Source organism: Ornithorhynchus anatinus, chromosome 6, assembly GCF_004115215.2.
Source record: "Ornithorhynchus anatinus isolate Pmale09 chromosome 6, mOrnAna1.pri.v4, whole genome shotgun sequence".
In the NCBI taxonomy this organism is placed as follows: domain Eukaryota; kingdom Metazoa; phylum Chordata; class Mammalia; order Monotremata; family Ornithorhynchidae; genus Ornithorhynchus; species Ornithorhynchus anatinus.
Window position 1 is genome coordinate 25,728,711 of NC_041733.1, and position 26,017 is coordinate 25,754,727.

The 26,017-nt window shown below is 42.0% G+C and overlaps 1 protein-coding gene across 3 annotated transcripts in view; it reads right to left on the bottom strand.

The window, feature by feature from the left end:
* ARHGEF6 (Rac/Cdc42 guanine nucleotide exchange factor 6) overlaps nt 1-26,017 on the bottom strand; it is an 84,510-nt gene that overhangs the window by 1,919 nt on the left and 56,574 nt on the right. For 2 of the 3 annotated variants that reach the window (XM_007666016.4, XM_029067668.2), the window contains 12 exons: nt 22,771-22,909; nt 18,573-18,632; nt 16,339-16,485; nt 14,025-14,111; nt 12,440-12,518; nt 11,568-11,707; nt 10,635-10,760; nt 8,914-8,934; nt 7,617-7,713; nt 5,759-5,818; nt 3,018-3,117; nt 557-611 (listed from right to left, as the gene is read on the bottom strand). In XM_007666016.4, the coding sequence (XP_007664206.2) occupies nt 557-611; nt 3,018-3,117; nt 5,759-5,818; nt 7,617-7,713; nt 8,914-8,934; nt 10,635-10,760; nt 11,568-11,707; nt 12,440-12,518; nt 14,025-14,111; nt 16,339-16,485; nt 18,573-18,632; nt 22,771-22,909 (1,111 nt within the window). The remainder of the gene's footprint in view (nt 1-556; nt 612-3,017; nt 3,118-5,758; nt 5,819-7,616; nt 7,714-8,913; nt 8,935-10,634; nt 10,761-11,567; nt 11,708-12,439; nt 12,519-14,024; nt 14,112-16,338; nt 16,486-18,572; nt 18,633-22,770; nt 22,910-26,017) is intronic. The other variant, XM_029067667.2, reaches the window with a different exon arrangement.

The window sequence follows — 26,017 nt, forward strand, 5'->3', positions numbered from 1 at the left end:
GGACAGTGTCCATCCCAACCCAAATATCTTTTAGCTACCCCAGTGCTTGGAACAGGTCTTGAAACACAATGAGCCTTAAACAAATACCATTAAATCTATATATCTGGAAAATAGTCTGCGCTTATCAGGAGATGGATCTATATTTAAGTGAAACTAAATAAATAACGGCACACAACAGCCCTTAATATTATTATCAATGGTATCACTTTGTGAGTGGTAAATGATGCTTACCTGGATCCTCTTAGAGCATTTTGGAGACTATTTAATTCCCAATTAGCTATAGGCAAGTAACAACTCATGTCACTGCCCCAACCTTCAACACTCAAGATACGACTCTTACTCATTACCTCTTACTGGCCTAAAGAAGGTCTTGATAGATCAGAGATCCCATTATATTGATATTTCTGAAACAGACCTGGAAAGTGAACCCATTTCTTGGGAAACCAGCCTGAAGGGCAGGCAGAGCTCTCTGGAATGATTAGACTTTGAGGTCTACAAGTTTAATTATACACCTCATTTAACTTTCTAGAAAAGTGATCTGGAAACATTTCATTACCTGCTTTAATTCTTTGACCTCATCTTTCAGTGCATAAACAGTGTCTACGAGGCTTCTAGAAAAGAAACAAAAATCAAAGATAGGAAAAGCGTATTTTTAAAAGTTTAGAAAATCTTCAAGGGGGTCTTAGAAATATTTGATTTTCTAGGTTTTATTGTATAGCTCCACTTCCAAGCATTTCCATTATTCCTGGTACATTCCCTCAACTCTGCACTCATCACCATTTTCAACTCTTCATTCAATCGTATTTATTGAGCACTTACTGCATGTAAGTGCATGGGAGAGTACGATACAACAATAAACAGACACATTCCCTGCCCACACCAAGTTTACAGTCTAGAGAGGGGGAGACAGACATTAATATAAATAAATAAATTACAGATATGTACGTTAATGCTGTGGGGCTAGGAGGAGGGAGGAACAAAGGGAACAAGTCAACACAGATGGGAGTGGGAGATGAGAAAAGGTGGGGCTTAGTCTGGGAAGGCCTCTTGGAGGAGATGTGCTTTCAATATGGTTTTGAAGTTGGGGGGGGGGGGAGTAACTGTCTGTCAGATTTGAGGAGGGAGGGCGTTCCAGACCAGAGGCAGGATGTGGGCCAAGGCACAGATTGAGGCATAATGAGAGCGTTAACAGTAGAGGACTGAAGTAGGTGGGCTGGGTTGTAGAAGGAGAGAAGAAAGATGAAGTAGAAGGGGGCAAGGTGATGGACTGCTTTAAAGCCAAAGGTGAGGAGTTTTTGTTTGATGTGGAGGTGGATGAGCAGCCACTGAAGTTTTTTGAGGAGTGGGGTGACACATCCTGAACATTTTTGTAGAAAAATGATCTGGACAGCAGGTTGCAGTACGGACTGGGGTGCAGTGGACTGTCTTGTCTTCCTGTCCCTATATCACTCTTAAACCACCCCTTCTCAGCCCCAGTCTGAGCCCCAGTCCTACAGTCTGCTTCCTCCAGCTCCTTGCCTGTGCAGCTGAAAACAGCTGATGGAAATCCAGAACCAGGGCTTTCATGGGTCATCTCAGTTTTGGTCTGTCCTGCTATAACTCAGTTCTCTCTTCCACTTGACAACTCTTCTATCATTCCCTCATACACTCTCACATCCTTAATCCCCACCACCTTTTCCAAATTTTTACCTCCCTTCTGAAGCTCTGAGTGCCCCCAGTGTCTCCCTCCCTGATTTTGAAGATCTCACTAACTGCTTGGCAAAAATGAACTTACCAGGTATGAATAATAATTGTACGTTTAAGAGAAATAGCATGGACTAGGGGAAGAGCACAGGCCTGGGAGTCAGAGGACCTGGATTCTAATCCTGATTCTGCCACTTGCCTGCTACGTGACCTAGGGAAAGTCATTTAACTTCTCTACAGCTCAGTTACCACATCTGTAAAATGGGGATTAAGCCTGTGAGCCCCATGTGGGACATGGATTGTATTCAACCTGATTATCGTGTATGTATCCCAGTGCTTAACAAATATCGTTTAAAAAAATAGAATTTAAAAAGTGCTTACTATGTGCCAAACACTCTATTAAGAGTTGGAAGTAAATACAAGTTCATCAGGCCAGACACAGTCTTTGTCTCACATAGGGCTTACAGTTTAAGTAGGGCGCAGAGAGAGGAGGCATTCACTTCTTATTTTACAGATGAAAAAACTGACAAAGATGTTAAGTGACTTGCCCAAGGTGATCACTCAGCAGGCATGTGGTAGAGATGAGAGGAGAACCCAGGTGCTCTGACTCCCTGGCCTGGGCTCCACTAGGCCACGCTGCTTCTCCCCTCTGTACATATCGTTATGCACATATCCATAATTCATTTAATTTCTGTCTCTCCCTCTAGATTGTAGGCTCATTGTGAGCAGGGAACATTATATTATACTCTCCCAAGCACTACAGTACAGTGCTCTGCACACAGTAAGCGCTCAATAAATAGGATTAAAGGACTGAATGAAATGAAGGAGATTCTGCACTGTGTGCTGCTGGGAAAGACAGCACCAACCACACTATTCCTTCCCAGGATCTGTATTCCTCCCAGGAACCACCATTCTTCCCTCTCTGGGCTTTTAAGGGACATGAAATCAAGAGCTGATCTGTCCCATTTAACCATCAGCTCCATTATCGTCCAGCAGAAACACCAACTTGAACACTTTAGGTTTTGAGAGTTTCCTCTCTCAATTGTATTTATTGAGTGCTTAACTGTGTGCAAAGCACTGTACTAAGTGCTTGGGAGAGTACAATATAACATCAGACATATTCCCTGCCCACAACGAGCTCACAGTCTTAACTTTAGGATTGAAAATAGTTTTGATCCCGACACAATAAAAACATTAGCTGATGCTTCCCAAAGGTATCGCTTACAACAGTGCTCTGCACATAGTAAGCCCTTACCAAATACCAACATTATTATCGGAATATATAAGAGGTATTCTGAACAACCCAGGTCAGGAGGGAAATCAGGTGGACTTACTTTTCTTCCGTAACGGTCTGACCATTGCTTCTTGTTTCTTCTACGATTATCTTCTCCTCCTCGGGAAGTAAGACTTGTGGGATGGAATCTTTTCGAGAGCCTAGAAACGAGAGTTGCCAATTATAACAGGAGATAGGTGAAAGTGCCCAGTCAGGTGAAACCATCTCTGGCCACTAAGTCCCTTTAACTGTCCTGACCATTCATTCAATCGTATTTATTGAGCGCTTACTGTGTGCAGAGCACTGTACTAAGCGCTTGGAATGGACAATTCGGCAACAGAGACAGACAACTAGGTAACTAACTCTTGGACTGGATACTCCTCCCTTAGAGAAACCAGCAATTAAAACCAGAAAGACACATCCACTAAAGGAGAAACAGTGTGGCCTAATAATAGAGCACAGGTGAGGACATCAGACAGACTTGGGTTCTAACCCTAGCTTCACCACTTGTCTGCTGTGTGCCCTTGTACAGGCACTTAACTTCTCTGTGCCTCAATTACCTGTGAGATGAAGACTGGGGGCCCCGTGTGGGACATGGACTGTGTTCAACCTGACTGGCTCATAACTATCCCAGCGCTTAGTACAGTGCCTGGCTCATAGTAAGCACTTAAATACCACTATTTGCACTTAAAAAAAAAGAGAGATGCAATATCCTGTGAGTTTGCTGGGTGAGAGGATCATGAACAGTTAACCTTCTCACTCTCCAGTTTTTCCAATCGAAATCGCACAGCAGCCCACTGGGCTTCCCTGAGAGAAGTGTCATTAGGAAAGATCCATTTTTGCATTTCATTTGTGTGTCTACCCAGTAAATGCTTATGCATATTGCACTGATGAGTACTTAAAACACTATTTCCCTAGACTTTCATCATCAATGGTATTTACTGAGCATTGTGTGCACAGCAATGAATGAAGCGCTTGGGAAAGTACAGTACAACAGACTCAGTAGACACATTCCCTGCCCAAAATGAGCTTACAGTCTAGAGGATCACTCATTCTGTCTTGTCCAATTACCTGTTTGTGAAAAGAATAAGCCTAACTAATCACCAAATGCCTCTCCCTCCCTCTCACTTCCTCTCTGTAACTATTAGAAGGGCAGCAGACCTTGCAAGTCCAGGAGTTGAGGAATTCTCTCCAATAATTTTTTTGTTATTTACTTCAGAGAAATCCAATTAGAAACTGGCCCTCACTCTGATCAGACAAATTCAAATAGTGTTCCCAAAAAAACACTTGCCACAGTAGTCCAGTTTAGCTATTAACAAGCCCCCAAATAAATTTGTTTGCTCCTTTCTAAAATGAAAAAATGTCCTGGGTTTTGTGTTTTTTCTTAATGGAACTTAAGTGCATATTATGTGCCTGGCACTGTACTAAGTGCTGAGGTAAACACAAGATAAATCAGGTTGGACAGAGTCCATGTCCCACACAGGGCTCACAGTATTAATCTCCATTTTACAGACGAGGTAACGGAGGCACAGAGAAAAAAGTTAAGTGACTTCCCCAAGGTCACATAGTAGGTACCAGGCTAGTAGGTACAAGGCTGAGCCAGAATTAGAACCCAGGTCCCTCTGACTCACAGGCCCATGCTCACACTGTTCATCTTGCATAACTATGGGCACAATTACCTCTTGCCAAAATTCACTTTAAATGACTACACTAAGGAAGGCAAAAATGTACACAATTAATAAGGGTCAGAATCCAAATCCTCAGTGACCAACAGCAAAGGGTCAAGAATTGATGATGTCAAGAATTGAAGTTCAATGGGTCAACCAAATCAACTGCCAACAAACCAGTCCAGTTCTACATTCTACAAATCTAGCTGGGCTTCGGATGGTGGTGAGGGCTAGTAGGGCAAGAGCTTTGGAATTGGTCTGCAGGGTTCTTGGTGTGTCAACGATTCGGGGTTCAACGGGTGGATTTGAAGTTGACTATTCAATGTTCAAATTTCAACAGTTTTTCATTCCACCAAACCCATAGAACTGAAACTAATTTTTTTTTTTAATTACCAACTGGATAACTGAAAAAATTAATTCACCCTCACAATTTGTAAACTGAAAATTCTTAGGACAATAGCCTTATCTGCTAGTATCATTTTCAATATTTTAAGAGTCATGCTAAGCAACCACGTTTCCAGATTTTTAGAGCAGCTCTCGAACTCGGTTTGACAAAGCAACGTTCTCTTAAATACGCAGCTGATCAAAGATAGCATTTGTGCTTCCTTTCCAAAGCTACCTTGAAGATGAGATTAGCATCAGTTATAACATGTCACAACCACAGGAACTATCTGGTTTTCTTTAATTCCTAACTAGTGTTGCTGAAGCAATCTGTGTGCTTAAAAGAAAAATAACTTTTTTTCTTTTAAAATATCATCTCTTCGCCTCCCCGCCCCCCCCGTCATCCCCCCCACTTTTTCATTCCTGGGGATTTTGGTGAAGTCTCCTGTCTACCTTCAAGAAAAACAACTATTTTTTAAAAATCCTTCACTTTTATCACCTCCTTTCTTTTTATTTTTGCAAACTCTCTCTGGGTGAAGAAAAACAATAGGCAAACAAACCACTCGGTAGCTAACACAATCTTATCTTAAAGATTCAATCCTGCACAGCTCCTTTGCACAGTCTCAACTACCTTATACATACTCCATATAGTTTGTTTTTCTTTTCTCTGAGCAGTTGCATGATGTGTTTGAAGTTATCAAGTGGGAGACTATGAATTTTGAGAGCCTACTTGAAGTTTGTTGAAAACCCGCACCTGTGCAATAAGCCTCGATCACTTTAAGAATTTGAGCATCTTCTTCCAATGCTGCAGTACCTGTAAAACACAGACAATAATTGGGAATTAATTATCACCCCTACACTTGTGTTATCATTCAAAATGACTCAGAGCACCAAATTAGTCTTTTTTTAGTTCAGTGACAATGGTAATCAACTGAAGGGGGGGACCAGGCCAACCCTTCATGCGGCAAACACTGCAAGATCATGAGGAAGTATCAGAATCAAATTAAGCGGCATTCGAATTAAGCGGCACAGAGGCCTTAACTGGGCAGGCGGCTATTAGTTCATCGTGGGCCTCCCTGTTTGGCCTTTTACCCAGAGGTCACGGCTCTAGATGTGTTCAAGTACTGATGACTGAGATAATCACAGCACTTTAAATTTTATATTATAAATGACTTATTTACATTAATGCCTATCTCCCCCTCTAGGCTTTAAGTTTGTTGTGGGTGAGGACTATGCCTAACTCTGTTGTATGGTACTTTCCCAAGCAGCTGGTGCTCTGCACAAAGTAAGTGCTCAATAAATATCATTGATTGATAATCTGAATGAACGGTATGAACAGAGAATTTTAGGGGATTTGGTGCTTAGGACAGTGCTTGGTATTTTAGTAAGCACTCTGCAAATACCACAATTAAATAGGGGATTCCAACCTCAAGGCCCACTTCTTGGAGGCTTATTACCTGTTCTCCCTCCTTCTTTGACTGTGAGTCCTTGTATGGGATGGGAACAGGAACTGTGTCTGCCGATTAAATTGATTACCTCAGCGCTTAGTACGAGTGCTTAACCAATACCCCAATTAATATTATTCTTACTATCATAAGGAAATTGCTTAAGAAATGTAAGGATAGAAGAATGAAGTAAGACCAAACACCCTAATCCAGAAGCCTTGGAATCAGGTGCCTCACAGTTAGAGTTGCTCTGATAATGACAGCAGAAGATATCTTCTTGGCAAACCTCTGTGTGATTATCATCATCATTGATGTATTTGAGTGCTTACTGTATGCAAAGCACTGTACTAATCACTTGGGAGAGCGCAATACAATAGAGTTGGTAAGTACATTCACTACACAAGAGCTTACGTCTGGCAGAAGATATTTCATTCAGAAGTCTTGGAAGCTGCCACATATTCCATCTGCGTTTACTTATGCGACAGATGAACCTTAGGACAGACTGTTTCCGTCAGTTGCTTCAACCATCTATACGCACTTCCTGTTGAGCTTTCAGAAAACACCAACAAGGGGATCCCCTCCCCCTTGAATGAATGGGCACCATGGAGACAAAGTCATTGACATCATCCTAGTGGTTTCTGGGAGGCAGGAAAGGCAGGCTCAGTGATTCCTTTCCACCTGCACCCCAGGGAACCGGAGGGCTATGGCCAATGGGGGAACTGCCAAGATGGCAGCCCCCTTTTTTAGGATGCCCTGTCAGTAAGGTCCAGACTTGGTATGCCTTCTCTCTAGAGACTGGCTACTGCTGAATGTGGTTAGGAGTAGGATCTAATCACCAGTAGCTTTCTCGCCGAGAGACAGGGAAGGATGAGAGAAACATCTGGCCCAACTCCGGAGGTTGCCTGGAAAACCCTCATCCGGACCCTCCTGGGGTCAGCTCTCCCTTTTCCCTTTAGGGCCAGGTGACGGGCAGTTTGTGCCCTCATCACGCTTTAGTGGGAGGACGGAAGATTCTCATTCCTTCAGCCACCTCCAGGACTGGCCAAGGTCTTTTCTTTCCCCTACGAAAATCCTTCCCTGTCTCTCTGGATTTCTGTCTGCCTCTGGAGGTCTCAAGACAGTCCCTCATTCGAATAGAAAGTTGGCACTCAAGACACAAATACATACTTTTTCTAATAGCAAATTCATCTTCTGATGATGCTTTTCTCTCTGTTTTTCTTTTATGTAGAAACTTCTTCATTGTTTTGGGGCTCTTACTGGAATCCTGTAAGGAACAGAGTTTTCTCAGTATATTAAAAGAGATGTGCTTACTAAAGAAGAGCAAATAGGGGAGCAAATACATTTGAAGAGAATGTCTCATTATCCTAAGAGTTTTAGTGGGCAAACACTTAATTGCTTTTCGACAGCTTCAATAAACTAAAAAAAAAATCAAATGAAATAAAGAAAAGGTAATGACATTCTCCCTCTTCAATCTGCACATGGACAAGTGTGAGGCATAAATCTCAAGAAATGAAAACAATCCAACTAAAACACTTTCGACACCCTCTGCAGATAATTTGACTGATGGCTATCCAAGGGAAATGTCAGGGTTCTCAATTTTTTTTTTCATCCCTGCTGTCAAATTCTGAAGGGCATGAAACAGCAATTACTGCTGTTATTAGTGAACAGTAGCAGAACACTTATCTTGAAAATCCTTCAGAAACCTTAATCAATCAAGCAGCAACCACACAAAGTGGAAGAGGATTTTCTCCAATTTCCAGATAGGGAAACTGAGGCACAGAGGTTAAATATTTTTCCCCAAGTTAGACAAAAACAGAGTTGGGGACTTTCTGTCCCACAGCATTATATATGTATTTCATTAGGTCTTTTTAAAAAATAGACCAATGTCATATGCTTACTCTAATGAATCTCTTTCTTTATAAAACCAAATGCATGTATTGGTATATGGGGCCAAATTTTTAAAAAGCAGCTTCCAATTCTGTAGAGGAAAAAGGAGCAAGTTAGGAAGTTTAACTTTTGGGCCTGAAAAAATAAAAAATCAAGGGCTGGAAAAATATTTCCCAAAACATGACCCTCACCAACACAAATCTGGTGAAGAATAAGTTATGTATTTATCAGTGAGGAGCTGATAAGAGAAGACAATTTCCTCCACCTAGCCACAGTTCTCTTCTCTGACTTGACAACAGACATAAAAAAAGTTACATGCAACAAAAATACTAGAAAGACATTTAAAAACAAAAACAGAAGCACAGACAAAATTTTCATTCGGCATATTAATGTGACAATTCCATATGCATTTCATGAGGGCCTGTTTAAAGAGTACTTACGTGTCAGAATAAAATCCGAAAATATTAGCCATCAAACGTAACAAGGGAGAAAGCAAGCACGAAAGGAAAGCTTCACTTATTAAAGGTTTAGCACAAGCAATATGTCACAATAAGCAAAGAGATTTTACTACCCTTACCTTTAAGATATAAGACATCCTCTAAAATGAATATGTAAAGAAAGAGAAGATGAGCATGAGAGGTTGATGGTTATATATTGACCAAGTCCATTTTATCAATAATTCTAAAACAATATTTGAAATGTTAGTTGTAATTAATACCTTAGAAAGATTAACATCACATTTCCCAACTGGTTTTAGATGTAATATCAACATGCAAAAGCCCAGCAAGTGCAGTTACCATGCAGAATAATAAATGCTTGAAATAATTCAATCACGAACTATCCAGCAAGAACTTATTAATAACTTTTCTCTTCCAGCAGAAAAAAAAGCATCATGCCTTAGTTTCGCTAGGTTAGTTTCGTGAAGAATTAAATAAACCCTACCCTCACGCCCACTTGTATCAGAACTTAAGCAGTAAGATGTGAAATATCCAATATTAAAAAGGGAGGCTAGCTTTTGAAACAACGTCATGCTCTATGCTCAGGAAAAACAGAAGGGGCTATTTGCAGGTGGCCCAGCTCAGATTCCAAGGCGCGTCTGTCAGCCTGACTCCGGACACATTCTGAATGTTGGTGTGTATTAAAACTCTCAAGGAATTACAAATCAAGGATTGTTTCTCCTACCACATGGATTTGACAAGAGAGCAACGGTTCCTACAGGGTCCAAACTTTCTTCGGATTGATTGACTGCTAGCTCTAAGAGCTGAAGCAACAGATTCATGAAAAGCAGCCAGATCCAGTTTTCAACCAAATGAACATTAACAAAATTTGTTTTTCCCCTCCAGGTCAAAATGTACTCATTCGGAATAGAAATACTCTACGATCTCACTTGGCAAACAGATGGTGAACTTTTTTTTTTCTTAATAAAAAACCTGGTCACAATGTGTTCTCACTGAACCAGGCGTGCCAATCAAATGTTCACTAACTCTTGATCTTCTTCTTCTTCAAAATGTGTAACAAGGCCTGGAAACAACTGAGGAAAAGAAACTAGTATGGCTAGAAAAATAAGTCAAAATGGAGATTATATCAACTGTTAACTGAGGTTTCCTGGGTGCAGGGTGTGAAGAAAAAGAAGACTCCACACTGCCCAAAGCCAAAACAGTCTCTAGGACTAGCTCTGAGATAAGTATTTTCACTTAAGAAATTCCTTTTGCATATACTCTCCTTCTCCTTCTGCAATATATTATCTAGGATCAAACTCTAAACCTCAACTGTACAGGTCTCAGCAACTTCATTTTTAGTTTTTCAATAGCAAAACCATATCTTGCACCTCCACGGGATCTCAGATTTGACCAATCTAGTTCTTCAGTTTTCACAAAGACTAATCAAACCAATCAATGAATGGCATTTATTAAGTGCTTACTGCGTGCAGAGGACTGTACTATGTGTTTGGGAGAGTACAAAACAAAAGAAGTATTAGACATGATCCCTGCCCTCAGGGAGTTTACAATCTAGTGGGATGATAAAGTGTACAGTTAGAGATTAAACAACAGTGATGGGCAAAAAGCTCATTTGAAATACGGTTGTGAAATCTCAAATTTTGTGCTGCAGACCTAAACTATGAAGTGCCTTCACACAGGAACAGCAGGACATGTGGCTTAAATCCATATGATTACTTAGGGGGAGGTAATGGAAAGTTGAGACTGAAAATTTACTCAGGCTAAGTGGCATAACAGAAATAAGGACTGTTTCCATGTAATTAACTACTTCCAGCTAATATACCAAATGGAGTAAAATTACCTCTTTGTAACCTAGGGCCGCTGAAGGTCTAAGAGGAGGTGCAGGTCTGAGACAACTTAAGCTCCAGGGCTTTAGAATCTGAGGAGGCTCCAGTGGTCCTCGAGTCTGTCCGGCATAGCTAAAAGACTGGGAAAGTGTCTAAATGAGATACTGGCAGCTTGTCATCCGAATGTCAACGCAAGTCACACATTGGAAGAAAGACAACAGCTCTGTTTGGCCTGAGGTGTGTACATAGTTTAACACCAGGAAACGACGACAAGCTGAAAGCTAGGAAAAGTTCCTCTAGAAGAAAATATCATAAATTATGGTTGGCATTTATTAAATGCTTACTATGTGCTAAGCACTGTACCAAGTGCTGGGGGTAGATACAATATATGCAGATGAAACATCATCATTCTCTCTCCCACACAGGGCTCATCTCCCTCCTATGGATGGGAGGATGAACTCCACAGTCTGAGCATCTGTAACTTCCAGTTTCAGTTTTTCTGCACTTTAATATACAGCACTAAATTGAGTCCTTCACTAAACCTGTCCTTTGGAAATACCTTATTTTCCTCCCCTGAAGAAAATTCATTTACTGAGACTCAGCAACAGGGTATAATATTTTGTTAAAATTACTGGCCAGCCCTGTTTCTTGGATTTTCAGGAAGGACCCAACTCAAACGACAATCCTAGGCATTAGAGTGCTAAAACCTATCTACGTCACACTGAGTGATATTACAGGAAAGTTTCATTTAGTCTGGAAAAGTCTTGGAATCCATGAAAAAAAAAGTACAATGATAAAAAATGCCTGATACGATATGTACAGTCAGCAAATTACCCCAGAGCTTTTCTGATATTTTAAATAAATGAAATTTGTTATAAGAAAAGAAAGCTAATCAACAACTGGACACAACCCAAAACCGGAGGCAGAGAACGATACTAGCCACTTACTGAATGAGCACTCCATGACTGTGCTTTGGTTAATGTGGGGCCTGGGCCGGGGCCTCTGGTCAGTCTGTGCAAATGATCAGTCCATTCCTGCAAATCCTGGCCGTTGTTACACGACACGATAATTCTATCTATCATGGTACCTGCATTTCACAATTAAAATACTTTGAAAATGAACAGCCATGGAAATACTTAACCCTAACTCATTTTCTACTTCATTTTGTAATTCTCAGCTTTACCCACGTCTGTGCTAACTTCCTGTAGAGCTATATAAGCGCAGGAAAGCAGTGAGAATAATTCCAATACAGATGACTATTTTCACGGCTTTACCTATCTCTGCATACTACTTTGGGGAGAAAACAAACATTGTTTGAAATATCTAAACCGATGGATTTTGGGTCCATCATCAGGATAAGCAAGACAGCTGACTGGAACAACTCAGTCAAATCTCAATGCAATGTGATGCAACACATTAGGGTAGGTTTACTTGAAACTTGGGAAGCACTGGCAGAATCCTACCACGCAAGAGCCAGTTCTACCTCAGTAAGAGGGTGTTTTGAAGACCTAGTTTCTCACCATGTGCTTACACAAAGGGAGAGCATCACATGCTTAGCCTTAACAGTAGTAAGAGCATTAAGTATTAAGCATTTACTGGGTACAAAGCACTGTATTAAGCACTGGGAAAGAGTCATAGGTGGGAATTAGACACTGACCCTGCGCCTTGAGGTGTTCACAATCTATGTGCTAACATGAGGGGATGGCATCATTTCCTCCCCAGAATCCCACTTGTCCCTTATGAAAGACGGCACCATTTTGGGGTGAATCTGTATCGAAAAGTTTGACATCTGTATGAGGAAGGACAGAATTATACTGACCTGTTATTTCAAAAGTATAGTCATTCCCTTCGTTTTCATCCAACCGTGTCAATGTCATTCCTGTTACTGGCAATTTTCCCTGTCAGAAAAAGGCTTAATAATCAATCTCCCTTATTACACTGTACGACGCTTGAAGGCAGGGATTCCCTCTAGTCTTCACAGAGTACCCCCTACCAAATGTGGACTCTCTCTCGAAGGGGTTCTCTAAATCAACGGTGACTCACGTAACTGAAGATTAATGCAACTAAACTGGTATTCCATGATTTCCACTATCATCTCTGGCTGTTATTTTCAGGGTTCCCTGATGAGAGTTACTGCCAAGGGATTTTCTTAAAAAGCCTCTCAATCGTGAAAGCCTTCTTGATCAGAGTAGTCCAAATTTAAATATTAATTTTTATATGGCATTTTATTATAATTACAATAATAATATTTATTTAATATTTATTAAGCACTTACTATGTGCCAAGCACTGTTCTAAGTGCTGGGGTACATAAAAGTTAATCAGGTTGGACAAAGTTCTTGTCCCACATGGTGCTCACACTCATCCCCATTTTACAGATGAGGTAACTGAGCCACAGAGAAGTTAAGTGACTTGCCCAAAGTCACACAGCAGATGTATGTGAGAGCCAGAATTAGAACTCAGGTCCTTCTGACTGTTCTCTATCCACCAAGTCACAGTGAGCTTACTGTATATGCCAGACACTGTTCTAAGCACTGGGGTTGACACGAGACATCAGTTAGGACACAGCCATGTCCCACCAGGCTCACAGTCTTAATCTCCATTTTACAGATGAAGCAACTGAAGTGCAGAGAAGTGACTTTCCCAAGGTCACACAGCAGATAAGTGGCGGAGCCAAGATTAGAACCCAGGTCTTCTGACTCCCAGGCCCATGTTTTTTCCACTAGGCCACACAAGGCATCATGCTCTTATAGGAAAAGGGCGGTGTCTTGCTGACACAACACTAAACCTCAGTGAGGCTGAGGCTCCCACTCTGGATGTTTATTCACAGCACCATGAGGCTGGGAAACTGAAGGGGGAGTGCTGCAAAGAAACTGTGAGCCTGATCAGGCAGCGTGAGGGAAGGGCTGGTCTTGGATTACTCAGTGCTTCTGAGGCTTCACAAAGATTTCAGAATGATACATTTCAAAGAGGGTGATCAAACTCCAGATACGCATGGCTTGGGAAACCTATTTATGTGCCATGAAAGATACTTTTAAAAATCAGAGGAAAACCCCATATTTATGTTTTCTTAGTACTTAGTGATGCAGCGCTACAGTGCCTCCTTAATTGACTGGAAACTCTTATTTCCCAATATCCAATTCATTTTACAGGGAGAACAGCCAACATTCAGGGCAAAGCAATTACAGTAAAAGTTCTCTGATTAAAGCCTTTTGGAAACTGTTGAACAATTAGGAAGGGGGAGTGCATTTGTGGTGTGTAAGATGGCATATTTGAAATTCTGTGCTTCCTGGCTGTGGAGGGGGTTGACACCACAACAGAGAAGTTTCAGGCAAGCAGGGAAATTGTAGCTGAATATAGTTTCTTTCTGAATATAGCACTTAGCTTTAAGTGAAATCTACTTGCCTGGTAGATGAAGCCGCTCATCCGAGGACTTGCAGACAACATTAGCAAAACATTTGAAAATAACATAAAATACCTCTCTTCTTTCTCCTAAAGTGAAAAAGGAAACAAGAATGATTCTAAATGTAAGAATATGGCAGACGTTCTTTAAAACACTGAGAAAAACTTTGCACCTGGAATGTGCTTTCTAACAGTTCAAACTAAAAGATTCCTCCTATTGTACTTCCCCAAGTGCTATATTAAGTGCTCTGCAATAACTTTGAACCAATATGCCACATAAAGCAACCCAATCAAGGCGCTGGACCCTATGCTCGGAGAGTGAGCCCCGAGCATTAGCGGCGGTGAATTGTTTCCCTCTTCCCTTTGCTTTTTTACTAGGCTCAGAAAGAAAGCTACTACGTTTGGGGAAGGAAGGGAAATGAAAAGTTAAGCAGGACAGTACAGAGGCAGGATTGATAGGTGAGTGTGCCCTTCCGTGTTCGATCAAACAATCGTATTTGAGTGCTCACTATGCGCAGAGCTTGGAGAGTATACTTGGGCGAGTATGACAGAATGGAATTAGCAGACACATTCCCTGCCCACCACAAGCTTACAGTCTAGAACCATTCCTGATGGCTGCCAAAAGTTTAGCCAGTTTAAAGAAGAGGTGAAGAGTGAGAAGTGTTTGGGGCCGACGCTGGCACGGGCGGGAGGGAGAGAGAAAGAATACCGCCTATGGATAAGTGGGTCTCTGTTTCTCTCCCTCCCTTTCTCCTCACCAGTGGGGTTACTTATAGATTCAGGGGACAAAGGAAAGAAGCCCCAGGGAGTTGTGAATAAGGTTGAATGGAGGGATACATTACTTTTCCACCCTGAAGCACTGGTTTTTATGGGGTAGGAATCATCTCACCTCATGACTGCCTGGGTTTCAGAGCACCATATGACCTCTCCATCCTGCATTTATTTAAACAGAGAGCTGCAGGCTACAGTAGCAGTCTGCTAATGCAGAACTGTCTCATAGGCAGCCCACTAGACCCCGTGGCTCAGTAGGACTTGATATTAGTTTCCAGGTGCTGGAAAATGAATTGTTTTGCAAAAACCAATTTTGAGTAGAAAGTTAACCCACTACAGATCAAAAATCAAACAGACCTGTGCTACGAAATAAACATTTAATCCAAACATTGGGGCTTCTGCAAGCTAGTCTCCTTTCAAAGACAAATGTTAAGGTAAATCATTCATTCAATCGTATTTATTGAGCGCTTACTATGTACAGAGCACTGTACTAAACACTTGGAAAGTACAATACAGCAATAAAGAGAGACAATCCCTTCCCACAATGGACTTATAGTATTAGGGGGTGGGAGAGAAGGACAGAGAGACAGACATCAAAACAAGTAAACAGGCATCAATATAAATAGAATTATAAATATATACATATATACAAAACCACTCACTAGGGCTCTTGGGAACTTCTGAACAGATGTGTGCAATTATTTGTGGGTGTGAAACATAGTCCTGACATTCAATTGCACCTCTAATCACCAACCTACTCTCCCATCTCTCTCAATCTCTCTCATCTGTCTCATCACCGGCCCACATCCTCCCTCTGGCCTGGAACTCCTTCCTGTTTCACATCTGACAGACCACCTCACTCCCCACCTTAAAAGCCCTCCTAAAGTTACACCTTCTCTAAGAGGTCTTTCCCGACTAAGCCCTCATTTCCCCTATTCCTGCCCTCTCCCTTCTTTATCACCTATGCTCTTGGATCTTCACCCTTTAAGCATTTGCTATTCACCCCACTCTTGGCCCCACAACACTTGTGAGGAGCAGCGTGGCTTAGTGGAAAGAGCATGGGCTTGGGAGTCAGAGGATGTGGGTTCTAATCCCAGCTCCGCCAGTTGTCTGCTGTGTGACCCTGGGCAAGTCACTTAACTTCTCTGCGCCTCAGTTACCTCTTCTGTAAAATGGGGATTAAAAGTGTGAGCCCCACATGGGACAACCTGATAAGCTTGTATCTACCCCAGCGTTTAGAACAGTGCTTGGCACATAGTAAGTGCTTAACAAATACAATGATTATTATTATTATTACATATCTGTACTTCATTTTAATGTCTGTTTCCTCCTCTAGTCTTTAAGCTTCTTGGGGGCAGAGATTGTGTCTACTGACTTTGATGTATTGTACTCTCCCAAGCACTTATTGCAGTTTTCTACATACAGTAAGCACTCAATGAATATCTCTGACTGATTGATAGTGTAATAAAGGTCTCTTTTTTACATTTATCCCTAATGGGAGAACAATAAAAGAGGGAATAATGTTTGGAATTTCAAAGTATCCTACCTCACTGGCTCCACACTGCACCATCACTTGTGACATAAAGATTACGTTTCCCATAGTTTTTATATCTTCTCCTTCCCATCCCTGAATAGATTCAGAAAGGATCTGCAATTCCAGTTGTTTCCTCTTTCTCAGCTCCTGACACTGTGCCTGCAAAGCAAAGATCAATGAAGGACAATTTTCTGCTGCTGTTGATAAAAATGGGGAAAAGGTATCTGGCGGGAGAGGCTGGTGCGGATGGGAAGTGGCTACTCTGTAGCATCTTAGAGCTGGACCATATGGGAGGAGACCAGTCAGCTGGGCCACCCTAATTACCCAAACCAATTTAGAAAACTGCCACCTTTCTGTAAACCACAAATCGGATGTGTGGAAGGATTCATTCATTCATTCAATCGTATTTAGTGAGCGCTTACAGTGTGCAAAGCACTGTACTAAGCGCTTGGGAGAATGCAATGCAACAACACAGTTCCTGCCCATAATGAGTTCACATCTATTAACATGCATAAATAAATAAATAAATATTATTATTTTGACTGTGAGCCGTTATTGGGCAGGGATTGTCTCTATCTGTTGCCGAATTGTATATTCCAAGCACTTAGTACAGTGCTGTGCACAAAGTAAGCGCTCAATAAGTAATATTGAATGAAATCAGAATCATAATGAAAGTGGACTACCAGCACAGAAATGGAACGTGAAGTCGTTTCGGCTCAAAGTAACACAGAGATATAAACGACCCCAGGTGCTGAACGGTCCAGAGCACTGAGCCACTGATTAGAAACGGCAGCGGCTGGGAGTCCTAACCTGCACCCGGCTTCGAACTTCTATGAGTGTAAGCTTCTTGTGGGCAGGAACATGTCACTACTTCTCTTGGTACTTCCCAGGTAAATTAGCACAGTGAACTGCACCTACAGGATACTCAAATTTTCTTACTACTACGGGAGACACTGCATCTCCTTCAATCTTCCTGTGTTTGAGTTTGCACAGTTACACGTCACAAAGATAGAAATAATGAAAATGACCTTGTACTGAAGACTGACTACTGAGTACACAGGCACAAGCTGTAAGTTTCTCTCCCCACTTTAGATCACTGTAAGCCCGTCAAAAGGCAGGGACTGTCTCTGTTACCGATTTGTACATTCCAAGCGCTTAGTACAGGCTCCGCACATAGTAAGCACTCAATAAATACTATTGAATCACTGCCAAACAGTGAAATTGCACTGTACTACTGGGTTAGACAGTCAACTTAAATAAAATTAAATAACATTCAAAGAAACCAATTACAAATAGGGAAGCAGTGTGGCCTGGTGGATAAAGCACAGGGCTGGGAGCCAAAAGGACCTGTGTTCTAATCCCAGCTCCTCCACTTGTCTGCTGTATGAACTTGGGTAAGTGCAGCGTGGCTCAGTGGAAAGAGCACGGGCTTTGGAGTCAGGGCTCATGAGTTCGAATCCCAGCTCTGCCACTTGTCGGCTGTGTGACTGTGGGCAAGTCACTTAACTTCTCTGTGCCTCAGTTCCCTCATCTGTAAAATGGGGATTAAGACTGTGAGCCCCACGTGGGACAACCCGATTCCCCTGTGTCTACCCCAGCGCTTAGAACAGTGCTCGGCACATAGTAAGCGCTTAATAAATACCAACATTATTATTATTATTATTATTCTCTGAGTCTTAATATTCTCAACTTCAAAATGTGCAATCAATACCTCTTCTCCCTCCCTGCACAGTAAGAAGTATCTACTCCAGAGCATAGAATAGTGCTTGAGACATAGTAAGCAGTTAACAGATACCATACAAAAGTCACTGAATTCAGTAAATTTTTTAAAAGAAGTCTTATCAACCCTTCTCTCTTCTTGATAACTGATGTGGGACTATCTTTCACTTGCAGAGAATACATTAATCCAACACTTATTCTAATACTACAATCTACTGTTCAGGGCTCTTATCATGAATCATGAGTTGCAAAGAACTTTAGGTAAGCACAATGATGAGAAGGCCAAGAGGTAAAGGAAACCCCCCACCTACACATTTCTGTACTTTATGCCGCAGATATTTAAAATCCAAATTTATACGGTGAGGTTCACATGCTTAGAGAGGTATGCGTGCTTTTTAGAGTGCCCATAAAGTACAGCACCAACAACACGAAGGCCATTTATCCATAGATAGCGAAGTGTCATGTTTGATGCACTCTTAGCAGCCTAGCACCAAACTGAAGCAATCTATTTCAATACCATCACCTACCACGAGAGCCTTGAATGATGTAACAGCTTTCAGAATATCTTGGTGGTCTGGATGAGCCTCCTAGTAAAGAGAAAAACACCTGAGATATTGTAAACAGTTCTAGCCCCTAGAATCATGCATCAATAGATGGTACTTATTGAGTGCTTACTATGTGCAATGTACTGCACTAAGCATTTAACATTCTCCTCTGATGAGAAAAACACGAAGTGGTTTTCCACATCATTTACTTAGTCTCCTCACCATAAGGGATAAGGCCTCATTTCTGGGAGAAAAGGAATACGGCTCCTAGATAGGGAGCATGCTCAGGTCCCGATGCTACAGACTCAACAGGAGCTGGGATTTGTGGCAGGAGGGATTAGTGGTTCACATTGAGAAATCTCCTACATTTAATGTTTAAGATTCGACCACACCAGGAGTTTGGAAACTCAATATATGTCCCACCAGCCCCCGCCAACCCAGTTGTTTCTATGGCCCCTCTCCGCTACACTTTACCAAAAAAAAGAGTGGGGGAGGGTTGTTTTAGACTAAAGTTCACTAGTCAGAATTGGCAGAACTAACTACCAGAAGCCATGATTTCCACTGCAGCTGTCATGTTAAACACCAGGAAAGAGAGATGGTGTCTGCCCCAGGGAAAGACCAAGAACAGGAGCAATATGGCCTAGTGGATAGAACCCAGGCCTGGGAGTCAGATGACGTGGATTCTAATTGTGACTCTGTGACTTGTCTGCTGTGTGACCTTGGGAAATTCACTTAACCTCTCTGTGCCTCGCTTACCTTATTTGTAAAATGGGGAAAAGACTTTGAGCCCCACGTGGCACAGGGACTGTGTTCAACTTGATTAGCTTGTACCTACCCCAGTGCTTAGTACAGTGCCTGGCACATAGTAAGGACTTAACAAATACCTTTTTAAAAAAAAGTTGATGTTCTGTGGCTGTCGGGAAGGGATGACAAGGACTGCTGACTGAGGTGCGAAAAGGGAGTATGGGGGAACGGAACACGAGGTTAAGCATGGTTAGAGACAGGGGGCCCTGACTTTGGAGTAGACTTTTTTTTTTTTTTTAGCCCAGAGGTGAATGTGTCATTCACCATTAAGGGTGCCACCCTCCTGAACGATACTTGCGTATCAGAAACTGAAGCTGTTTCTGGCTTTTCACAATAACTGGGGATGGGCAGTCCTCAAGCCATTTAGCGAACTGGCTCAGGGTTTGGAAAGGCATCCCGAGGTCAGATCCTTAAGCAAACCTTAACTGAAATCTTTCAGCCTGCTTCCTCTCACTAGTTCTCTATTGCCTTGAGGTTTCGGCCAAGTCAAAAATACCCTGAGAATGTGGTTTCTCTCAGAATCTAAGCTTGCAGCCCTCACCGACACCAAGAAATGAACAACTTTTTTCTTGAAAGTTAACCAAACTTTTTCAAACCTCAAAACTTTTCCCCAGACAACAGGAAGAGCAACTAGGGTAAACTGCAACCCCATCAGGGTCTTCCCCCCACCCCTCTCCAACCAAATCATAAGCATTAAAACATAGGCCTTAAAACTGTCCTAGTGACAACTACATGGTCTGCAAATCTAAATATGCAGGTGACTAGAGAGAGAGAGAGAGAGAGAGATTGGTTAGAACTATCCGAGGGAATCCTGGGTGCTACGCTGGGAGTCCAGACTTAACGGCAGTCAATCTTACAGAGCCGGGAAGCTGCGCATCTGACAGGAAGCAGCAGAGGAAACGTTTCTGAATATAGTATCTCTAAGGTCAGGTCCACGCTAGGCAAACAGCTGCAGTTGGAAAAAGAATTTTAGAACTCAATGGATTCCTTTGCTGATTTCAACAGCCCAGGTGCGGCCCGCCTGGTTACAGCCTTAACAAAAGGGAGTTTGGAAACAGGTAGATTCGGATGGAGGAAGCAAATACGACAGTTGCTTCCCCAAATGTAAAAAGGTAGGGAGGAAGACAGAAGTTTCCACAGAGCAGGGCTCTTACTGTTTTGTCCCCTTGCAGTATCAGGTGATCTGTATTTTTCCCCGTCTTCCCACTTGTTCTCAACAATTTGTCTAGTCCCCCTAAAGACGGAAGATTCATGTTTTCTTTTTTAACTGTACTCTCCCAAGTCCTTACTACCGTGCTCTGCACACAGCAGGCACTCCATCAATACTAATGAATGAATATAAATTAGGGTCAAGCAAATAAACTGGCAAGCACATGACTGCTGAGACAACTGCTGGAACAGCATGACCAGGAAGCTGCCAGGAGAGGTGGGAGCTCGTCCGTAAAAGCTCCTGGCAAAATGTTTTTATCTTGCTGCCTTGACCTCCCAGTTATCCAGGGTTATGGGTAGAGGTTATAGGTGGAGAAACAAAGCCCATAGAATCATCCAATTTGGGCCACAATCACCTCTTCCAAACAAACTTTTGTAGCAGAGGCACTAGGCTAACTCGTGAATTTTACCTTCTTTCTTGAACCTCTTCCCACTATTGGTTGGAGGTACTGATGAGCAGTCAGTCAGTCAATCATTCATTCATTCATTCAGTAGTATTTATTGAGCACTTACAATGTGCAGAGCACCGCACTAAGCGCTTGGAATGTACAATTCGGCAACAGATAGAGACAATCCCTGCCCAATGATGGGCTTACAATCTAATCGGGGATTGGACATGACTTTTTCACTCTAGGCCCATGTTCAAATTGGCAGGGGTCTGACTGTTGCTTTAGGAGATTCTAGAAGGGAAGAGGCAGGTGAAATATATACAAAATCCACTATTCCTTCCCGTCACATTTTCACACTAGGATTTTACATGACATCAAAAAGAACCTGGGGAGAATATCTAGTTTGAAGACTCCCAAGCGATCTCATTTCAAAAGATACTTTCAGAATCTGTAAGAATGATACACGAGCAAATAACCAAGTGAATAAAATGGGCCAGGCCAGTAAGAGTGATGGATTCTGCTTTTCCCATCTGTTGTCCTTTGCTTGGCCTCTCTTGTTTGGCCTCTCTCACTGGCTATCCCTTTTCTACTGTCTGCATCTCTGTGTGTGCAATATTTACTGCCTTGAGCTGGGAAATCAAGCTTTAACAAAGACATTTGAGCCATCGAGGCTTTCAGTATGTCAGTCACCTGGCAAGCCCAAAGCTTTTCATTGTTCTTTAAATAGTATACAACTTGCTTTGTAAAATTCCTTGCTCTCAAAGGCATACTATAATGGTTGTTTGGTACTACATTTAGTTTGAAGATATTTTTTTCCCTGTGTATTTTTGTTATATTGATAGAATCACTAAACTTTTCCATTTGAACAGTTTGGGGAAGCAGTGTGGCCTAGGAGTCAGAAGGACCTGGATTCCAATCCTGGCTTTGCCACTTGTGTGCTGTGTGACCTTGGACAAGTCACTTCACTCTCTGTGCCTCAGTTCCCTCATCTGTAAAATGGGGACTAAGACTGTGAGCTCCATGTGTAAGCACATAGTAAGCACTTAATACCATTAAAAAAAGTCATTTTGGTAGGCGAAAACCTAATACACAACAGGTCTGCCCAGCTCTGAAGAAGGTTACTTGCTTTGTAGCATGTATAATATGTGGACATTTAGGCATCTATATTAACAATAGACACTCAGTTATTTGGGGAGGAGGGTTAATAGCTGAAAATAGAGAACACTTCAAAAATCCCTCTTTTCTACTCTCTCCCAGTAATTTTCCCTTCTGCTCTCAAATCTCTGCAAGATTCAGGCATCTGGGAAAAGCACTGTGGGTTTCCCCTGCATAAGGAAAGGCACTACATACAAGCAGCTACATCTAGAGAATGGCTCCAGTTTACAATGAGAAGTCTGAAGACAACTGAGTCTGGCCTCTGGATTCAGAGAGCAAATTAAAAGAAATTGAATATTCGTTAGTATGCGTGGGTCCGAATGTACTTGAAGACAGTTGTTGGGCAGAAGAAGCCACTTAGAAGCCTGGAGGAAAGAAACATCCTGAGTTGCCGAGGTAATCCACAATGAGAGAACCTGAAAATCGGGAGTCTGCTATATTACCCTTCTGTGTAATATGGGCTGGAGTAAGGGCAGAGTGGTGGCAAAAAAAAATCTGTGGACTGGTAGATCATCATTAAAATTTGCAGAGATATAGGGGGAGGCTGCTTTGGTCCATATACATTAATCACTCCTAATTTTGCAAATGTACAGTCTCTCAGGTGGTTGCCATCCTTTCCTTACCTCCATGTGTCGTTCCAGTTCTTGGAGGAGAGTAACATATTTTTCTAGTCTCATGAATGGCTTGCTGAGACTTGTAGTTAAAATCAGAATCCCTGGATTGGCTGCCCCTTGAGTCTCCATAAATTTTTCCAGATCATCACTATAAAGACAGAGAATTTCTCAACATTACCTTTTGGTATTCCTACATCTTCAAAATTTCCTAGCCTGATTATTACTACTCAAATTCACATTTTCTTCATGAAAAATGGAGTAAAATGGAGTTACAAATTATAACAAATACAATGAATAGAAACTCACGAATATAAAATCAGATATTGAGTTTCCCAGTTAAATGCTTCACTCCTGTATCTCTAATTTATTTCAAAAAAGCCTACTATGATAGCACATTATTAAATCTGTAAACTCAGAGTATAGATGCGGCATCTGCTACTTTCTCTCAATTCCTCTCAGAAGGTAAGACAGCATTCTGCAATGGAACCTAGAGTATCACTGACAGACTGAAGAGCAGAGTTTCACTAACATTCTGAGACCTTAGCCATTTTAATTTTTTGCAAGTATTTCTGATATAATCATTCCACCTATAGGCTTGAGAGAAGAAATTAAATCTTGGCACTTGTAATTAAGGAAGGGTAAGCATGGAAGAATAAAGTTCTACCAAATTGCAGAGCCCAACATTTTACAACTCAATCTCTCTCTGAAATTCAAAGATTAGGATAGATCAGCCTCATGAACTCACTTTTCCCATGCCCTCGTCAGTTTTGCTGTTTTTTAGGGGTGTAGGAAAAATTTCAGCTCAAATCCAGCTGGCTCTTGATTACCCAGAGATTGATTATCCAGCTTGTGGGCCAGCCAAAACTTTTTGCTTGTTCTCCTTATTCCTCATCCTATCCATTCTTACTCCATAGAGGGAATTCCAATTAGCCAGCTTGGTTTTCTCATCAACAATTTTGTAGAGGTTGGGGAGTACGACTGCTGAAACTTTAGACCAAAATAGATTTTGAATGATCTGCAGACTTCAAGCAACCAAGCTATACCATACTCTACAGTGGGGAGAGGGCAGAAGTTGAGGACAGATGCCATAGTGGATAGCTCACAGGCCTGGGAGTCAGGAGGTCATGGGTTCTAATTCCTGCTCTGCCATTGTTTGCTGTATGATCTTGGGCAAGTCACTTCACTTCTCTGTGCCGCAGTTTCCTCATCTGTAAAATGGGGATTGAGACTGTGAGGCCCAGGTGGGACCGGGACTGTGTCCAACCCAATTTCATTCATTCAATAGTATTTATTGAGCACTTACTAAACACTTGGAATGTACAATTCGGCAACAGATAGAGACAATTCCTACCCAAAGACGGGCTCACAGTCTAAATCCATGCCAGTGCTTAGTGCAGTGCCTGGCACATAGTAAGCACTTAACATTGTTATTATTATCCTGAACCTGGAAAGTGCATATGATCACACTAGAAATTGAGAGTCACAAGACCCAGATGGCCCAGGAAGCTGGAAAAGGAGTGCTCAAAGCAGTGGTGACTTGGGCCTCCATCTAACCTGGTCACTGCTGCCAAAGTCAGACCAAGCTGGGAGGATCAACTGCAATAGGAGTGATGGATCACCTGCTGAGGAGGCCTCAGTCTGGAACTTGCTCAAAGCCTTATTAAAAGCATAACCCATGCAAGCGGCCTTCTCCAACTAAGCGCTCATTTCCTCCTCTCCCACTCCCTTCTGCGTCACCCTTGAACTTGGATTTTCACCTTTTATTCATCCCTCCCTCAGTCTCAGAGCGCTTATGTTCATATCTGTAGTTTATATGAATGTCTGTGTCCTCTTCTACACTGTAAATTCCTTGTGGGGAGGGAACATGTCTTCCAACTGTTTTACTGTACTCTCCCAAGCATTCGGTATAATGCCGTGCACTCAACTGAAGTCATAAAATGTGTTCTCCAAGAACCAGAGCTGCTTGGAAGTTGCAAGTGGAAGCAGTGTAGCCTAGTGGAAAGACACAGGACTGGGTTTCTGGAGCACCAGGTTCAAGCCTCAGCTCCTCCCCTGGCCTGCTGTGTGACCTTGGGCAAGGAATTTACCTTCTCTGGGACTCAGTTCCTTCATCAGCTAAATGAGGATAACATAAACCATGAGCCTTATATGCAATAAGAACTTGATCTGATCTCATAACCTTGAATCTATTCCAGCGCTTAGCCCATACAGCTTAATAAATACCATGTTAATAGTAATAAGTGTTGTTACTATTATTTTAATAATTAGCTGCAGCTTGGTCTCCCCACTCTACACTCATTAGCCCCAAGAGTCAAAAGATGACTGTTCTAGGGTTGAAGCTGCCTAAAGTGTCAATAACATAGTGGTCCTGATCCAAGGCTCTAATCCAATTAGGCTACACTGGTCTTGAAACATGGTTTCCAAAGTTACACCTCCCATTAAATTACTTTTCTAAGTCTAAATGTTAATGTTATATGGAGCCACTGCTACCGGCTTCCATGTCATCGGCAGCCCCCGTCCACCCACCAGATGCTACAGAAGACAAAGCCAGTCCCCCACAGAGCAGAGACTGGGCAGAAGCACCAAGGAATCCCAAGCTTTCCCTCCCCAAGCGCTCGGAGGGTCTGCTGAGGAGAGATCTGGTGACCACCACCCACTACTGAAGAAGCCTTGCTCCTCCCCACTCCCCCACCTTGCAGGAGAGAAGGATGGACCGAAAATGTCTAGACTGTAAGCTTGTTGTAGGCAGGGAATGTGTCTGTTTATTGTTATTTTGTGCTCTACACACAGTAAGCGCTCAATAAATACGACTGAATGAATGAAAGGTTTGGCACTCTAGAGCCATAAAACATCAAGGAGGCCAAAAACCATCCCCTCCAGCCAAGAGTAAACTTCTACTTTCACTATTATTGTCATTTTAAATGTGCTTCCTTTAGCTTGATTTCTTTGTTTTCTCTTTTTCTAGGTGGTTGCTAGTTCTTCCTCTTTAACACTGAGAGCCCCCTCTAAGCCAGGGACTTTATATGAAACCACGACTCTTTATTCTTCCCTATTAGTATAAGTGCTTCACCATTCAAAGTGATTTTTTACTATTATTACTATTTCATTCAGCAAACTGAAACTTCTGATAGAAAAACAGAAAGTGATTTTAAAGTCTCACCTTTAGGGAAGCAGCATGGCCTAGAGGAAAGAGCATGAGCCCAGGAGTCAGAGGACCTGGGTTCTAATTCTGGCTATGCCACTACCATGTAACTGT